The sequence below is a fragment of the Elgaria multicarinata genome, chromosome 1 (assembly GCF_023053635.1).
Source record: "Elgaria multicarinata webbii isolate HBS135686 ecotype San Diego chromosome 1, rElgMul1.1.pri, whole genome shotgun sequence".
Lineage (NCBI taxonomy): Eukaryota > Metazoa > Chordata > Lepidosauria > Squamata > Anguidae > Elgaria > Elgaria multicarinata.
In genome coordinates, this window is record NC_086171.1 from 82,687,854 (window position 1) to 82,704,971 (window position 17,118).

Sequence of the window (17,118 nt, forward strand, 5' to 3'; positions counted from 1 at the left end):
ACCGGGTAGTCTCTCTAACCTCTATAAGGCATTCAGTTACAAACCAAGAAAGATGTAAAGCTTCCTCAGTTCAGCTTTTCTTAGAAAGTTATGGTCGTTTTACATTTTCCAAAAGTATTCTTTTAAAAGAATAATACTGTAAAGTGCCCCAAATAGGTAGGTTCTATACAAAGATAAAATTAGCACAGCCCTTTTTTTAGGCTTTCAGTTTAACACTTCCTGACCGTGCCATAACATTTAACATTGCTCTGTATGCTCTGTAACAGCTTCCCCCCCTCCTCTCTCCTACCTCTAGTCTCTCCGATATGACACCAGTTACTTTGTGGAATACTTTGCCCTCGACCTCCTTATGGAAAATGGAGAATGTTGTGGGGTTATTGCACTTTGTATAGAAGATGGCACCATACATCGTTTAAGAGCAAAGAACACAATTATTGCCACTGGGTAATATGCTAATCCTTGTATTGAAGAAATGTGTTTGCATTGCCTGGTCTTACTTGTCCTTATTCTTGCCTCAGACTAGAGCAGTGAGCAATTTATTGCACTCATCTTGCACCTTGTTTTCTTCCTCCTGATAAGAGTAGTCTAGCCCAATCCTCTTCAGGATTGCCCTTGGTGATCAAATTGTTCCTACCATCACTTATTGGGAAGTCTCCCAAACTCTCGTCCCCTTGGGTTATTTCCCCTGTCCTTTTATACCCTAATTTGTGCCTTTCCCATTAAGCCAGGGGCGCAGAACCTTCACCTCAGGGAACAAATCCAGCCATAGGGGATTCCCATCTGGCCCTCGGAGTGTCTTCAGAAGGCCACAACTTCCCCTAACATCTGATTGTTTGGTAGTTTCCTGGCTTTCCCCCCAGTTTTTCAGCATTATAAAATGTTGACATCTTTCTCCTAAGGCTTAGTTACTGGCAATAAGAGCGTTAAGCTAAAATATGCTGATATTTGGGAGGTTGGGCCCTGTTCCTTTTGCCTTCAGCTATGCCCACCAGTGGAATGCTGCCCTCCAAAGCTTCTCTGAAATGGAATTCGGCCTTCAGGTTGAAGAAAGTTCTACAGTCCTTTTCCTCCTTCCAATTGAACCTGAAGATCAAAGCTAGATTTCAGTTCAGCAAATGACTGATCCCAAAACTGTTTTTGCAAAGATGTAAAGGAGTGCAGGGATGAGGGCCATCCACAGGGATGATAAAGGCAGAATGTCATTCTAAGAATGCCTTAGGATCCAGATGAAGCCATACTTTGAAAAGTTGAAATCAATGGAATTTAAATTAGTCATTATTAACTTAAGGCCCAGTGATCTCAACTCCAAGTATCACCAAATCTGGATTCAACCTGGAATTTCTAATCTATTTCATTTTTTTTTAACCTAGATTATTAAATCACAAAACAAGAAAGACTACTTTTTCAGTTTGATTTTTCCTGGAAAATGGCATGATTTTTTATTGAGGGAAAGATGAATGTGGACACCCAGTAATGTGTGTTTCTTGTAATATCTACTTGGCCCTGATTTACTGCTCTGTTTAGCAAAATGGTCACACCTTGCAGCTCTGTTGGGTGTGAGCTGCTTCACCCCAAACAGACTCTCCAGGTGGGTTTTCCTCTTTGGATTCCCTACAGGGAAATGGCGATGAGTGAGTGAGCTGATATCTAAGGGGTTCAGTGTGGCTTCAGGATTGCTGAGTTACAAATGCCTTACATTCCACAAAGGGTGGGGGGAACACCTCATGGTGACCCATTAGTAAATGTGATTGAGTTATTCTCGAAGCATTTGCAGTTTCAGGGAAGATACTTTATTTGGTCATGTTGCATGGATTTGCGGCATTGTTTTTTTCATCTTCTGTTTTGTGAGCAGAGAATTTACTGGGCAGATGCTAATTCTGAACTGTTTCCTAGAGGTTATGGCCGCACGTACTTCAGCTGTACATCTGCTCACACCTGCACCGGTGATGGCACAGCAATGATCACACGGGCAGGCCTGCCTTGTCAGGATTTGGAGTTTGTGCAGTTCCATCCCACAGGTAAACGTTTTCCTCTCCTGTGATAGACCACTAAGGCTTGATGAGAGAGCTTATTTTAGTATATCCAATGTATATAGTCCATTAAAAGCATTTATTGCAGTCAACAGATCAAAATCTGTTAGAAATAATATTTGGGTAAGGATACTTAGGCTCACAGCCTTCTGATGTTTGCCAAGCATATGCAAATTGTTAACTTGTATTTTGCCGGTATAGTATTTGTTTATTTTAGAGAATAAAAAAATAATAATTAAAAGGTTTTATGTGTGCAAAATATTGGCCCACAGCTTAGCATACCACGAATTTATATAATGAGCCAAAGGGAATCCTAAATGTTGGAGCCTCCCACTGAAGTATGGCAACTTAAGGATCAGTAGTATATTGCCCCAAAAGACTGATGTTCTGCCCTCTCTGGGATGCAATGAAATACCATCACCCCAAGTTAACTTCCATTAAGGTTAAGAAGGAAATCGCCTTTCATTGAAAGAAGGAAAATGGATTTCAGTTATTTCTGTGAAAGTAGAGTTGTGACCATTTTTTAACTAGGAGATTAAATGTAGTATTAATAAGCATTAATATCCTGCTTTAGGTGTTCAAAGCATTTTTTTACACTTTTGCAATAGTCCTTATAAGAGCCTGTAAGGTACATAGGGTTCTCTATGTTGCAGATGTGGGACTGAGAGAATAGTGACTTGCCTAAGGTCATCCAATTCGTAATTGCTGTCCAAGATTTGAAGCCAGTATCTCCAGTTTGTAGTTCACTTTGTCAGCTACTATACTGCACCAGCTCTTTAAGAATTGGCGTCTCATCCTAGCTCTAGGATACTGGAGAATATTTATTTATTTATATTTATTTATTTAAGTATTTTTATGCCGCCATTCAGCCAAAAAAAGGCTCTCATGGCGGCTTACAAAAGTATTTCTTGACAGTCCCTGCCCACAGGCTTACAATCTAAAAGACATGACACAAAAGGAAAGGGGATTGGGAGGGAGGAGGAGGAGGGGGAAAAGGAAAGCAAATTCAGGCACTACAATCTTAGTTGGAAAGTTCAGCAGTTACAGGAGACAGCAGGAGGGAGGGGGCTCTCAGCTGGAGCTGGACCCAAGCATGGTGGAGAGATGCCTGGCTGCTGCTTCCTCCCTCACTGGTGGCCTCTGCAGAGACAGTTGGTAGCAGGAGGGAGGGGGCTCTGAGCTGGAGCTGGACCCAGGCACGGTGGAGAGATGCCTGGCTGCTGCTTCCTCCCTCACTGGTGGCCTCTGCAGAGACAGTTGGTAGCAGGAGGGAGGGGGCTCTGAGCTGGAGCTGGACCCAGGCACGGTGGAGAGGGGCCTGGCTGCTGCTTCCTCCCTCACTGGTGGCCTCTGCAGAGACAGTTATATATCTGTGAAATGTAGTCATAACATGACTTCCTGTCTTGCAGGGATCTATGGAGCTGGCTGCCTTATTACAGAAGGCTGTCGTGGGGAAGGAGGCATTCTAATTAACAGTGAAGGTGAGAGATTTATGGAGAGATATGCACCAGTTGCCAAAGATCTAGCTTCGAGGGATGTCGTGTCTCGTTCTATGACTATTGAGATGCGCGAAGGAAGGCAAGTCTAGTTGTACATAATTATCTTATCTATGGTTACAGAAAATGTGAAGTTAGGATTTCTCAGTTTGTTAAACTTGCCGAACTCAATATATCTGAAAAATAAATTAAGATTATTTCTCTGAGGATAGTTTTAAACAGGGCTGGTTTGCACACTGGCCTGCGGGCTACATTTAGTGGGAGCAAGTCTCTAACTCAAGGATAGAGAGCATGAGGCCCACCAGATGTTGTTGGAGTGCAACTCCCGTCATCTCCCGACATTGGCTATGCTGGCTGGGGCTTAGGAGAGGTGCAGTCCACCAACACCTCGAGGGCTAAACGTTCCCCACCCCTGCTCTAACTATTTATGATCAGACTCATGCTGTGTGATCAGACATGCAGTAAACAGAAACTCCTGGCAATGCAATATGTCTCCCCGATAAAACAAGGGAGATGTCTGGATTGTGCAGATTGGGTGGACCAATGCAGGGATGTGTGTGAAGAACAAAGTGGAAAGGGAGAGGTAAAGAAGGGACGTGTTCCAAGCCCCAGATTGGCTCCCAAACCTGTGTAAGGGATTAGATGCCATTACTTAAACGTGATCTATGCTGCTGTGCTTGTTGGGTCTCCCCACATCTAATAATGCATGACTTAAAGTGTTTGCACCTAGGTAAAATTGTGAACAGGCTTGCATCTCCATTTAAAAGCCCACTTCTTTTAATAAAAACAACAGAGGATGTGGGCCTGACAAAGACCACGTGTACCTGCAGTTGCACCATCTGCCACCTCAACAGCTAGCAATGCGTCTCCCTGGGATCTCAGAAACCGCAATGATATTTGCTGGCGTGGATGTCACCAAAGAACCTATTCCTGTTCTGCCCACTGTGCATTACAATATGGGAGGTGTCCCTACAAACTACAAAGGACAGGTAATTTTTCTGAAGTAATAGTCTTCAAACAGAAGCTATTTAACTGAATACCGGGGGTGGGGAATGAGGGTCCTGCTTAGTGTTTAAACTAGTTGTGAAACTGAAGCTTCATGGGGGTGGCCCCCTACCTTGTTCTTTCTAACCCCCATCCCTTCTTCTCCTTTCTCCCTCCTGCCCTCACTACCTTCTATCCTAGTGTTAGCAAATCGTTTTGTTGTCTTTGCTATAAGCAAGAAGCAATGCGATGTTTATGTGTATTACGATTTTATTTATTAATGTTTATTTATAAATTGCAGGTGATTACACATGTAAATGGCAGAGATCAAATAGTACCTGGTTTGTATGCCTGTGGTGAGGCAGCCTCTGCCTCTGTTCATGGTGCTAACCGTCTTGGAGCAAACTCTCTCTTGGATTTGGTAGTCTTTGGCCGTGCGTGTGCTCTGAGTATTGCGGAGTCCTGCAAACCTGGTAGGCCTCCTTCTTGGTTTTTCAACTCCTTAAACTGCATCCCTGAGCCAGGGGTGAGCTACTTGTTGCCCTTCAGATCTTTTGGCCTACGACTCCCAACCACCCTGGCTAGCATTAACTAATGGAGAGGGGTGATGGGAGTTCTAGGCCGAAATATCTGGAGGGCCACAAGTTGCCCATCCCTGCTGTAAGCAGTGTTGTTAGCCTGCAAAACTTGCGTCTAAAGATTCATGAAAGCGTGGTGCAGAATGCCAGTGTGATTTTGAAATATATGTAGGACGTCCTTTTGCAGTACAAAACCCTGAGAGAAGATTGGTAAACTCCAGAGCAAGGTGTCTACAGCTAACATTTTGGCTGGTGAATACCGTACGCACACAGTTCTTTCCCCCTTCTCCTTCGCTCCCCTATCAACAATCGCCCACTATGACTATTGTCTGCCACTCTGTCACCTGGCTGTTCCCTCTCTTCTTTTTCTCCCCTGCCCCTCAAAATGACTGGTACATTGGTGATAGTGGCTGTTGCATAGTGTGGGAGCTGCTGGGAAACCCTCTCATCCCTCTGAAAGAACATCCAGGCTGGATGATCCACCACCATTGATCATGCAGAGAGAAATCATGCAAACTGTGCCTCCACATAGGCCTGGGATATTGTGGAAAAGACTAGCTTCCATGTAGTTCCAGGGGGAGGTGCAGGACGGTGGGGTGGGTGGGTGGGCAGCCACCTCCACACTAGTGTACAAAATGGAACCTCTTCTCTCCTGCTCATCGCTCCTCTCTTCTTTTGCCAGTCTCAGTCTTGCTCTCCTTCCTGACAGATGTACTGTTCATGGCAAGGCAGTGCCATAAATGCTATCCAAGACAATATAAGATGCGTTTACAACCTGATCTTCTTACTTAGTTATTTAAGATAATTTTATGTCCCGAATAAAATAGCTGCTGCCACTTCCACCAGCACAAGCAAATTGGGAATCTAGGGTGAGCAGATACAAAAGAAGGCAGGGCTCCTGCAGCTTTAACTGTTGTGATGAGGAGGGAATTTCCCCCGGTTGCTGCACGCATACAAATGACCCCTGCTGAAATTCCCTTTTCAATATAGCTGTTAAAGATATAGCAGCCCTGTCCTCCTTTTCATATGGTCACCCTAGGTGATCTGTCCTCGGCATCAGCTGAATAACCATAATCATGTCGAAAGGATGCTACCACAGGGGAACAGAGCCTGTAGCAGCTGCAAAGTATCTCAGTGCTGTCCCTGGCCAAGGCCCCTCGTAGCTGTGCATCAAAAGTACCCAGGGCTCTATGCAGGGGCATGGTGGCTAGGTATTAGCAGCCCTATAGTCTGCTCTCCACCCCTCTTTATAGAGTAGCCAGTGAGAGTTGCAGGGCTGGAGAGCAGCAGCCCTCACTTCTGTGTGCCCCCATCAGCTTTGATGTTGTAGCCCGGTGGAGAGGACCTGAGAAGGACAAGTTGAAGTTGTGCTTCTGCAGCCAGTATAAATAGAATTCAAAGCTGATGTTAGCGTTGACCCACGGCCCCTCCCAAAGTTGCGCTTCAGCTCTGGCTTCAGTGCACTGAAATGAGCCTATGTAAATTTTAAGCACAGAAAGCTTCCTTGTACAGAGTCAGACCACTGATCCCTCTTGCCCGCTATTATCAACACTGATGGGCAGTGACTCTCTGGGGTTTCAAGTAGGGTTCTTTCCTAGCCTTACCTGGAGAAGCTGGGGATAGAACCCGTGACCCTTTGCATGCAAAGCAACTGCGCTCTACCACTGAGCTGGCATCCCTCCGAAGGTGTAGCAAACACTGAGAATTCCAATGTTGAGGGGAGGTAGATTCTAAGCTATTGATGGAGATGTCTTCTAGCTGGGTCAGAAGGAGCTGAGGAAATGGAGCTGACCTTGAGGCAGGATCTGGGGAGAAGAAACACTTGAGAGAGGCCCCAAGGTATGGGGCGTGGAGGGGAGGGGAGGGGGGAAGGGCTCTGTACTATTCATTTCTAGGCACCCTCTCCAGGAAGTTGGGGGATTGGAAGGGGCAGAGAGGTGGAACACAGGTAGAACACAAGGCTGACTGGTAACCATTGGCTAAGAACTGCAGTGGGCAATACCAGTCCAGTTGCAGAAGGAAAGTGTTAAGGAATAAAAGGGAATGGGTGCTCCAAGACCTTCATAAAAGGTTGCAGAAATCTTACCACTGGGTGGGACAACATAGTGGATGCTTCCATAATAATGTAAACTTCACAATTCCATGGAGGTTTTCCTGAGGAAAATTCTCCCCTCCCTCCCAAATAGATTGGAAGGGGATAGACAGTCTCTGCCAATTTTACTAGGGGATAATGGAATTGATTGGGACTATCTTTCCCTTGTAATGTTACCCTCAAAACCCCTAATTTTTGCAGGTTTAGATAATACTTGTTTTTAATCTGATTAGGAGAACCAGTTCCATCAATTAAACCAAATGCAGGTGAAGAATCCGTAGCAAACCTTGACAAACTGCGTTTTGCCAATGGAAACATCAGAACATCAGAACTGAGGCTTAATATGCAAAAGGTAAATTAAAAAGCTTTTGATTAGAGGCCAGGTTGTTAATAAAATGTAAAGTGAGCATCAAGTAGATGTTTGAATTTCTGAACTTCTTAAAACCATTTTTTCCTTTCTAAAAGATATTTACTCAGGACTTTTCCAGATAGAGCTCATATCTTTCTATAATCCAAATTGCGTCAAATGACTGAGACCTAATTTGATATAGTAACTCTCCAGGCTGTTGGGTTTGGACATAGAAAACCTAGGTTCAAATCCCTGTTCAGCCACAAAGTTCTCTGGCTAGCGTTTCTTATCTCTCAGTTTAGCGTACCTCACAAGATTGCTGTAATGATGTCCAGGAGTTCCTTGGAGGAACTACAGGATACAAGATACCTTTCTCTGCAACTACAGCCTACTTCTATGTCCTCCTTTCCCCGAGGGCTGAAGCGTAATGCACTGTACAAGGGAAATTTGGTTTTTGTACAGCGTATCAGCACAAGATTCACTCCTCTCCTCTTCCTCCTCTTTATTTTTAAGCATTGTTGACTGCAAATGTATTCCAGATAAATATTGGAGAAAGATTTCTGTCTTATACAGATTCTGAGCGATAGCAGATTACTGTAACACGCTCTAGGTGGGGCTGTCTTTAAAGAGTGTTTGGAAACTGCAGCTGGTTCAAAGAGCTGCAGCCAGATTGTTGACCAGGGCTGGTTACAGCACACAACTCCCCTGTTAAAACAGCTCCACTGGCTTCCAGTCTGTTTCCGGGCACAATTCAAAGTGCTGGTTATGACCTATAGAACCCTATATGGCTCGGGTTCAGGTTATTTGAAAGACCATATTCTCCCTTATGTGCCTGCCCGTGCTTTGAGATCTTCTGGAGAAGCTCTTCTTTCAGTCCCACCATCTTCACAGGCGCGCTTGGTGGGAACATGGGAGAGGGCCTTCTCAGTGGCTGCTCCGAGAATTCTCTTCCCGGGGAAGCTAGGCTGGCTCCCTCCTTGATGGGTTTTCAGAAGCAGGCTAAAACTTTTTTGTTCCAGCAGGCCTTTGGAGAGTAATTTGGTCCTCCATCTATGTTAATGACTTGTAATTTTGTTGTGTATTTTAAACATTTTTTGTTTTGTTTTTACATTTCTTTTCCTAGGTTTTACAATGTATGTTTTAAACTTTGTAAGACCGCCTTGAGGCCCAGTATTGGGCAAAACATAAGATACTACTACTACTACTAATAATAATAATAATAATAATGCAGCCACTGTAAATTCTGTGGAAAGTGATGCAGGACATGAGTACTTCAGGGACAGGATTAATTCTCTGCAAGAGATTGTGTTATGAACATGATTATGGAATTGAGTGTTAAGGGGAAATTGATGTGGCTATGTTCAAATGCATTTTGTCACAATCGGTTATAAATGTTTTGGGAATTGTAGAGCTTAAACATTACTTTGTAACATTGCTTGAAACTTTAAATACATGTACTATTTCTCAATTTTGATATGTATATAGACGATGCAAAGCCATGCTGCGGTATTCCGTACAGGCCCCGTTCTACAGGAAGGTTGTGAGAAAATGATCAGCCTTTATAGCGATTTGGATGATCTGAAGACCTTTGACAGAGGTAGGATAGTTGAATGTAGAATGCCACTCTCTGCAGCATTGTTAATGTGGTGTATTAGAGTTGCCACGAAAGTATTTATTTCCAATTTTGGAGACATCTGTCTATAGAAATTCATGTGCTAAATTGAGATACCTTAGGTTATTATGAACTGCAACATTAGTTTGACTTGAAAACAAATAATGAGACAACAGATTTACAGAGAATTTTATCGAAGGTAACAATTTCTAAATGTCAGTTTGACAAATACCCAACATACAGGCTTTCAAACATTCTTCAGGAAGACTTTCCACACTGATTTGCTTATTTGGGCTTTTGGTGCATGTTTGAGGGCGCATCTTCAGTTCATGTGGGCTGTGGGGCAGACCTTTTAATTCTCCCTGTTGCCCCATGTGGCCCGAGGATGCAGCCTAGAACATGTCCCTGCAATTTCACATTGCAAGGGAAGACTGGTAACAGTGAGCAGGTGTTTTCTCAAATAGATGCTAGTCTTTTCACTGAGGAATCTTTGATAAGGTCCTAAGGACTCCCAGGTTTCCATAAAACATATTTTGAAATCCACTTCTTCAAAGTCTCAGGCCTATGTATATATTCTTTTAGAAAAATATGCTCCCAGTCCCAAAAAGATGTTGCACTGCGGGTGAGATGGTTCTGTGCTGGGAGCCTGAGTCTGCTAGGAGGCCAGAATTTTGTGTAATTCTGTTCCTTCCCTTAGTAAAGGAGGTCATTCCACTCCTCCCCCTTGCTCTACAAGCTGGGCCATGTCAGTCATTGTAGAGACTTAATTTTCCATTGGAGAAAAATGCACACACTTCGCGTCTTGCCTGCTCCAAGGCAGTGGCATTATTCTACAGTTCTTGCTTCTTTTGTAGCTTACAGAACTCGATTTTTGCAGTTGCGATAGAGGATACCTATCGCCTCATCTCTACTGGAAGTCTCGTTTAATCACACTTTGGGGCTTTTGGCGTTTCATTAAGCATTGCCTACATACTTTGAGGCCTGTCTTTGTAAGGCTTTTAATGAAAGGATTAACAGCAATTTGATTTGTGTCCAGTTCTGTGCTGATCCTGCACTTATTCTTAATACCTGTTGCCCTGTTAGAAGGTCTGCCTTTCAAGCTGGTAGATCAGTAAAATCCTGATATTTATTTTGATTTGTTGTGTTACAGTTGAATTAGTGGCCACTTTTTTGGGGTGTGTGTGTGTGTGCTTATTGAATGTTTCCTGATTTTGGTGGAAAAGTGCACAACAAGTGGAGAGAAACCTGTCCTTTTCCCGTGATACAGATTTTTTTTAAATATAGTGGCACAAACTTCAAACTGATCACACTTTGATGCAATTTGCTGTAAGGTGCTGTGCTACAGGTCATGTAAGCCAGTTTTGCAGACCAATTGCTGAAACACCCTGACAGGTCAGTCCGGTGCATGTTTTTCACAGAAGTAAGCCTCAACGTGTTTACTCCCAGGTACATATGCATAGAATGGGAGCCTAGTCTTCTGGCAGTGTTGTATTTATGTCTATTTTGTGTGCTGGTACTCTTGAATTCTTTTGAAAGGTAGCATGATCTGAAGTGGCTAAACTGCTGAGTTATTTCCTCCTTTAAACTTTCTAAATCTCTTTTCAAACCTTTTGTTGCACCCTAGGTATTGTCTGGAATACTGACCTGGTGGAGACTTTAGAACTCCAAAACCTGATGCTTTGCGCTTTACAAACTATTTTTGGTGCAGAAGCTAGGAAAGAGTCACGTGGTGCTCATGCTAGGGAGGATTATAAGGTATGTATATGTAACACAGCAGCTAGGGTGCTCGCTGGGATACCTAGCTCTGCCCACATAAAACCAGTGTTAAAAGTACTGCACTGGCTGCCTGTTAGCTACCGAGCCATGTACACAGTTATGCTATTATCTTGCAAAGCCCTAATCAACTTGGGACCAGAATACCTAGCAGACCGCCTTCCCTTATATACACCCAGGCGACATTTACGATCTTCAGAGGAGGCCCTGCTCGTCCTCCCAACACGAAAAGAATGTCGCCATGAAGAACCTTGATGGCGGGGCCTTCTCTGTAGCGGCACCCACCCTCTGGAAAACCCTCCCTCGTGCGGTTTGGGAGGCGGAAAATGTAATAACTTTTAAACGCCTCCTAAAAACATATCTTTTTAAACAAGCCTTCCCTGTACTGTAACGTCCTCTGGCTTTATGTGATTTAAAAGTTTTAATCTGGATTTTATGGTTTTAGTTGTAAGCTGCCCAGAGAGCTTAGGCTGTTGGGCAGTATAAATATGTAATAAATAAATAAATAACTTTAGAAGCTACCTCCTCCTTTAGGTGTCACCATGACCCTTTAAGATCAATGGACAGTGTCTTCTTGGTCATACACATTTCTCTTTTCTATTGAGCCATCCTCCTCCAAACTTAACCTGTTATATTGCTTGAACCATCCTGAGAATTTTTTGTGGTAGTGGCATCATATAAATATAATAAATTCATTCCTGTAACAGAGGCTTTCCTAAGTTATTATGTGGCTTTAGGAGAGACTGATAGTGATCGATAGAATTTGAACAAAGCAATACATTTGTTTATGTAATAAGTCAGAATAATGTTGCATTTTAATTGTGTTATAGGATGCACACAAGCTGTATGCTCACAGTCACTGTAATCATGAAAGGAACTCGTATAAGTTGTACTTCATCCCATTTCGTATCCCTAATGAGTATGTCCCTTGTTTCTTCAACTGAAATTTAATACTTCATTATTTATTTTATTTGTTTGTTATATTTATAATCTACCGTGCCCTCCCAGAAGCTCAAGGCAATATACATGATCCTCCTCCTCTCTATTTTATCCTCACAACAACCCTGTGAGGCAAGATAGGTTGAGAAACAGTGAGTGGGTCAAAGTCCCTCACCACGCTTCATGGCTGAGTGGGGATTTGAACCTGTTTTTTTCCAGTCCTAGTCCAACACTCGAACCACTACTCCAAACTGTATGTGCCCTTGCTTACATTTTGGTAGATGTGTCTCGGTATCCTTGATCTTGGCTGCTGCTCCACCTTTCTGTCTTAATCTCTAGAGCATTTTACTTTCGGTGTGGTGCAAAAGTTAGAGTGTTGGACTAGGTCTCGGGAGATGTGCGTTCAAGTCCCCACTGGGCCATGAAACTCACTGGGTGACTTTGGGCCATTCACTGACTCTCAGCCCAACCTACTTCACCTTAGTGACACTAATTATGTTGCTTCAAATATGTGATCACATTTCAAGAAGAATATGTAACGTCCATTCATTCCAGTCGAGCTTTGGTAAGCTCCTAAGTGAAGCCAGCTTTTTAGAGGTTTCCAAAATATTTAATCCTATTTTAAAATGTGACTAATGTTGTCTCCTCTATTGTTATCTCACATTGATATTGTGCTGCTTAGGTTAGGATAGATGAATATGACTATTCTAAACCAACCCAAGGACAACAGAAGAAACCCTTTGAACAGCACTGGAGAAAGCATACCCTCTCTTACGTTGATGTCAAGAATGGGAAGGTATGTAAGCCTTCTCCATCTTGACTTTTAAAATTAGGAATGTTATCTATCCTGCATGCTATTCTTAGTAGCGTGGGACTTGATTTACAATATAATAGAGAGAACTTGATTTGAAGAAATGGCATGTGTATGTTTGAATTAAGAATTTTGGTCTATGCCAGGCGGTGTTAAACTTTCAGGGTCACCAATATTACTGACAGCATTTCCTGCATCACTTCACATAAATTGCTTAACCAGCAGGTGGGCATCATCTGGGTGGAAAATTTTGAGTCTGATGCTCTGGTTTACGCATTGAAACTGGCTTGACATTATGGAGAACTAAAATAGATTCTGGGAAGGAAAGATTGCAACAATTGCTGATTTACCTCTTTTTGCAGCCACTCCCCACCCCCACCCCCAATATTGGAAGAGGCTGATTCAGATTTATTTTCGGCTAATGCCATGATCCAATGGACTATGCTCACAGCCCTCTTATAAAAGATAAAATCCAAGACACTGGCAGTGAGTGGAGTGGGTGGATGGCATTTGAATGAAGCCTCCTGTCGGATGGCCTGGGTGACTTAAGAAAAATTATGTATGTACAGCCCCGGCACCTGGATCAGAGAAGTGAACACTATGCCCAGCACCTAGTTGTAAATTTAGCTCCACATCCAGCTAGAGATGCATTTGCAGAAGTGCTTCTACATGGATGCAGGTGCATAATGTGTAGGTAATATGAGAATAGCTTGATGAGTGTGCAGACGGGAGTTGCAATAACCAGTCTGTTAAGACTTATGATCAAGATGAAAAAGAAAACGATAACAGCTTTATTCTAAGTAAAAAAATACATAGTCACTTCTACTACTAGAGATAAAAAAGACAAAACCTCATTAGAGAGCAAGAAGGAGAGATGTAAGAAAAAGGAGCCAAATTACAAGGGAAGTGGTCCAGATATAGGAGCAGAAGAAAGGGCAGAACCAATAAAGCCAAATAAAGGAAGGTAAATCAGGTTAACCCTTTCCAAACAACCAATAAGAATCGTTGCCCATTTATTATTATTATTATTTATTTATTTATTTATTTATTTATATAGCACCATCAATGTACATGGTGCTGTACAGAGTAAAACAGTAAATCGCAAGACCCTGCCGCATAGGCTTACAATCTAATAAAATCATAGTAAAGCAATAAGGAGGGGAAGAGAATGTAAACAGGCACTGGGTAGGGTAAACAGGCACAGGGTAGGGTAAAACTAACAGTGTAAAGTCCAAACAACATCAAGTTTTAAAAGCTTTAGGAAAAAGAAAAGTTTTTAGCTGAGCTTTAAAAGCTGCGATATGCCATTTCCAACATAATGGCTTACTATAAGGCTGCTTCACACTGTGAGCTTAAATAAATAAAACATATTAGTGTTATATCTAGAGAATGCTGTTCTCTCAACCTGGGGGTTAAGGAATCTCTCAGACATTTCATGCCAAGAATTTGTGCAACTCTGACTTGCAGAAATTGAAAATCTGATTTCAACACAAATGAGGTATTTCTTCCACAGTCTTAGCTTTTGTTCCTCACTTAAATACTTAAATATTTAATATCAATGTGAAAAAAATCATTTAAGCTGCAGTGGGGTGTATGAAAAAATAAATGTACAATATAATAGTTTGACTTTTATGGTGTCAGTTTCTTTTAACAGAGGGACTGTCTCTCCTTTCTTTTTCCAAGGTTACTCTGGATTATAGACCTGTAATTGACAAAACCCTGAACGAAGAAGACTGTGCTACAGTTCCACCTGCTATTCGCTCCTATTAGTGATTTTAATTCAACTTACTATGTTGTCTGGAAGTTTCTTGATACTGATGTGAACATGTTCTTACTAGGCAAGTGGTATAACACATTGACTTTTCCATTGCAACAGAGCCCAGGAAACTCTTTCCTGGCTTTTTGCTTCACGTGTGATAAACTTGGCAATGCAGAACTCATGCCTCAAAGTAATCTCAAACGGTTTTTGTGTGTGAGTCAACTTCTAGCTTTCTCTGAATAGTTGGAGCTCTGCACACGATTTGTATGTATTACCTTTATTTTGTCTCTGCTGTTTATTTTCTCAAAGTGAAATGTTAGGGTGAATGCGCTGTGGTAACCAAAAAATATTGTTTCTATTGTTAAGAAAAACTGCAGCATTTAGGGCACAGGTGAGCAAACCACCTGGAGCAATTTGTGGCCCTCCATGTGTTTTGGCCTACGACTCCCATCATTCCTAACCATTTTGTACTCCAAACTTGTGCTGGGGCTGATAGGAGTTGGAGGCCAAAGTATCTGGAAGGCCATAAATTGCTCACCCCTGATTTAGGCATAATCCAATAAAGTTAAATGTTTATATGCCCACTAAAATTAAAGGGCTTAGGTGCACTTCAGAACTTTATAACTCTGCCATCCATGTTTCATGCTACTTATTTAAAAATCATAGTTGCTACAACTACAATATATGAATAACGTGAAATCTAAAAAAAGAGCATTGTAGCAGATGCATTAAAGCTCAGTAGGATATTTTTATTTATTGGCAGATGTTAAAGAATCAATTTCTTTCTCCAGATAATATCTTTAGGGAGGTATTGAATAAACACACTGTTGTTAAAACCATTGGGAGTTTATACCAGTGACATAAATGTAAACTCACGTTAAAGCTGACATTCGATATAAGGGCAGGATTGTTTTGAGTGTATTTTTGACAAAAGCCAGATCTTACAGATGGATATTCTTGGTCATTTGCATCAATGCTGTAGTATTAGTAAGTTCAGTTTGAGAGTATGTTCCAAAGTCTCCTATAAATACACCCTGATTTTATGCAAATACATACCTATTTTGTGTCTCAATTTACTCTGTATTTGTAAAAAAAAAAGTCAGCATATTAAACAGAAAAACAATCTAAGTGTAACTTGTGTCATCACTGAAATAATTGTACTAATTCTTAACTCTCTTGAGTGTGTGTGTGTTCTCAGACTATATAGAGTAATCCTGAAGTAATAAAGATTGTGGCATATGCAGAATAAATCTTACTCCATGAATAAGAATAATGTTTGGATTGGTTTGAAACATCTTTAGTGGGAATATATTTTATTTACCTCCGCCTCTTTAAAGATGTCTAAAGTACAAAAGCTAAGAACTTTGCAGAAATACTGACCCTGTTCAGAAGATACTTTAAACCATGGCTTTAACCATGGTGAATAAGGCAAAAGGCCTTATCCACTGTGGTTAAAGCCATGGATTAAGGTGTCTTCTGAACAGGGCCACCGTAACATAAATGTGTATTATACACAAAAGGTTGGATTCAAAGAGTAGATCTATTGATTATTATTATTATTATTTATTATTATTATTTATTTATATAGCACCATCAATGTACATGGTGCTGTACAGATTATTAATGAAATTAATGGGATGCAGTCCTACTGATTTCAGTGGGTCTTCCCTAAATATGACAAAGTGAGTAGAACTTTTCTTCAAAAGCATTTCACTCATTCCAGAAGAGAATATTTCCCAGGGGGTTTTCTTTCTGTATTCCTAAAAAAAATTCCACTTTCTTTGGGGGAAAGACCTGAGGGGAGATGGGATACAAATAACCTGTGGGTGGGTGTTCTGCATACAGCAGTAGTAAATATCTGGTTTGTTAGGAACATCATGACTACACTCCTATGAATAGTTCTGACTTCTAAAACATACTGAACTTTAACACACACAAAATCAGCCAGCTGAAATGGAAACTTTAGCTTTTCATTAGAAATACAAGCAATCTTGCAAACAATGTTACCATTTAGTCTGCTAGCATGAAGTAACCCTACTGAAGAAAAATCGTCTAGCCTGCTCTGACTTCCTCTGTCACAAACAGTAGGGCGCAATCCTGGGCATATTTAGACAGAAATATGACCTACAACTCCCAGCATCCCCTTGCCAGGAATGCTGGGAAGTGCGTGTTTAGATAGAAAAAAAGCCCTACAAGTTTGATGGGTTACACTTGAAAGTCTTAACTTATTCACTTGTTACAGCAAGGAGGGTCTGTCAATTATCTTGATGTTGCTCTGAAAGGCTGTTGGAATACATGGATTCCTTCTGAAAAGCTATAGGATATAATGAATTTTCCAAATGGCCCTGGCATAATATGAAGGCAAAGAAGAATGACCAGGTGCTTATTATGAGCTCTTCAGAACAGATGTGAAGACCTGGAGCAAACCCAGAAAAATGTGTGTGGGGAGAAACAAGTTTGAAAACACACTTTTCCCTGTTCTTCACATCTCAGGGACGATTAACAAATGGGGCCATTAGATGCCCTGTTGCTGTTTTCTGCTTGACGTGATTGATCGCGGTCTGAACTTCAGGATGCTAAGCTTAACTACTACACGCCTTAAATGCCCTTATTTATTTATTTAAGGATTTTTATGCCGCCATTCAGCCAAAAAAGGCTCTCACGGCGGCTTACAAAAGTATTTCTTCACAGTCCC

General features: G+C 41.7%; 1 protein-coding gene across 1 annotated transcript in view; it reads left to right on the forward strand.

The window, feature by feature from the left end:
- Positions 1 to 15,546, forward strand: part of SDHA (succinate dehydrogenase complex flavoprotein subunit A) — a 28,156-nt gene extending 12,610 nt beyond the window's left edge. Inside the window, exons 6-15 of the mRNA XM_063131267.1 lie at positions 296 to 444; positions 1,894 to 2,018; positions 3,440 to 3,608; positions 4,320 to 4,515; positions 4,812 to 4,983; positions 7,414 to 7,532; positions 9,015 to 9,126; positions 10,766 to 10,896; positions 12,536 to 12,649; positions 14,348 to 15,546. Coding sequence (XP_062987337.1) covers positions 296 to 444; positions 1,894 to 2,018; positions 3,440 to 3,608; positions 4,320 to 4,515; positions 4,812 to 4,983; positions 7,414 to 7,532; positions 9,015 to 9,126; positions 10,766 to 10,896; positions 12,536 to 12,649; positions 14,348 to 14,434 — 1,374 coding nt within the window. The 3' untranslated portion in view covers positions 14,435 to 15,546. The remainder of the gene's footprint in view (positions 1 to 295; positions 445 to 1,893; positions 2,019 to 3,439; positions 3,609 to 4,319; positions 4,516 to 4,811; positions 4,984 to 7,413; positions 7,533 to 9,014; positions 9,127 to 10,765; positions 10,897 to 12,535; positions 12,650 to 14,347) is intronic.
- Positions 15,547 to 17,118: the final 1,572 nt, after the last annotated feature.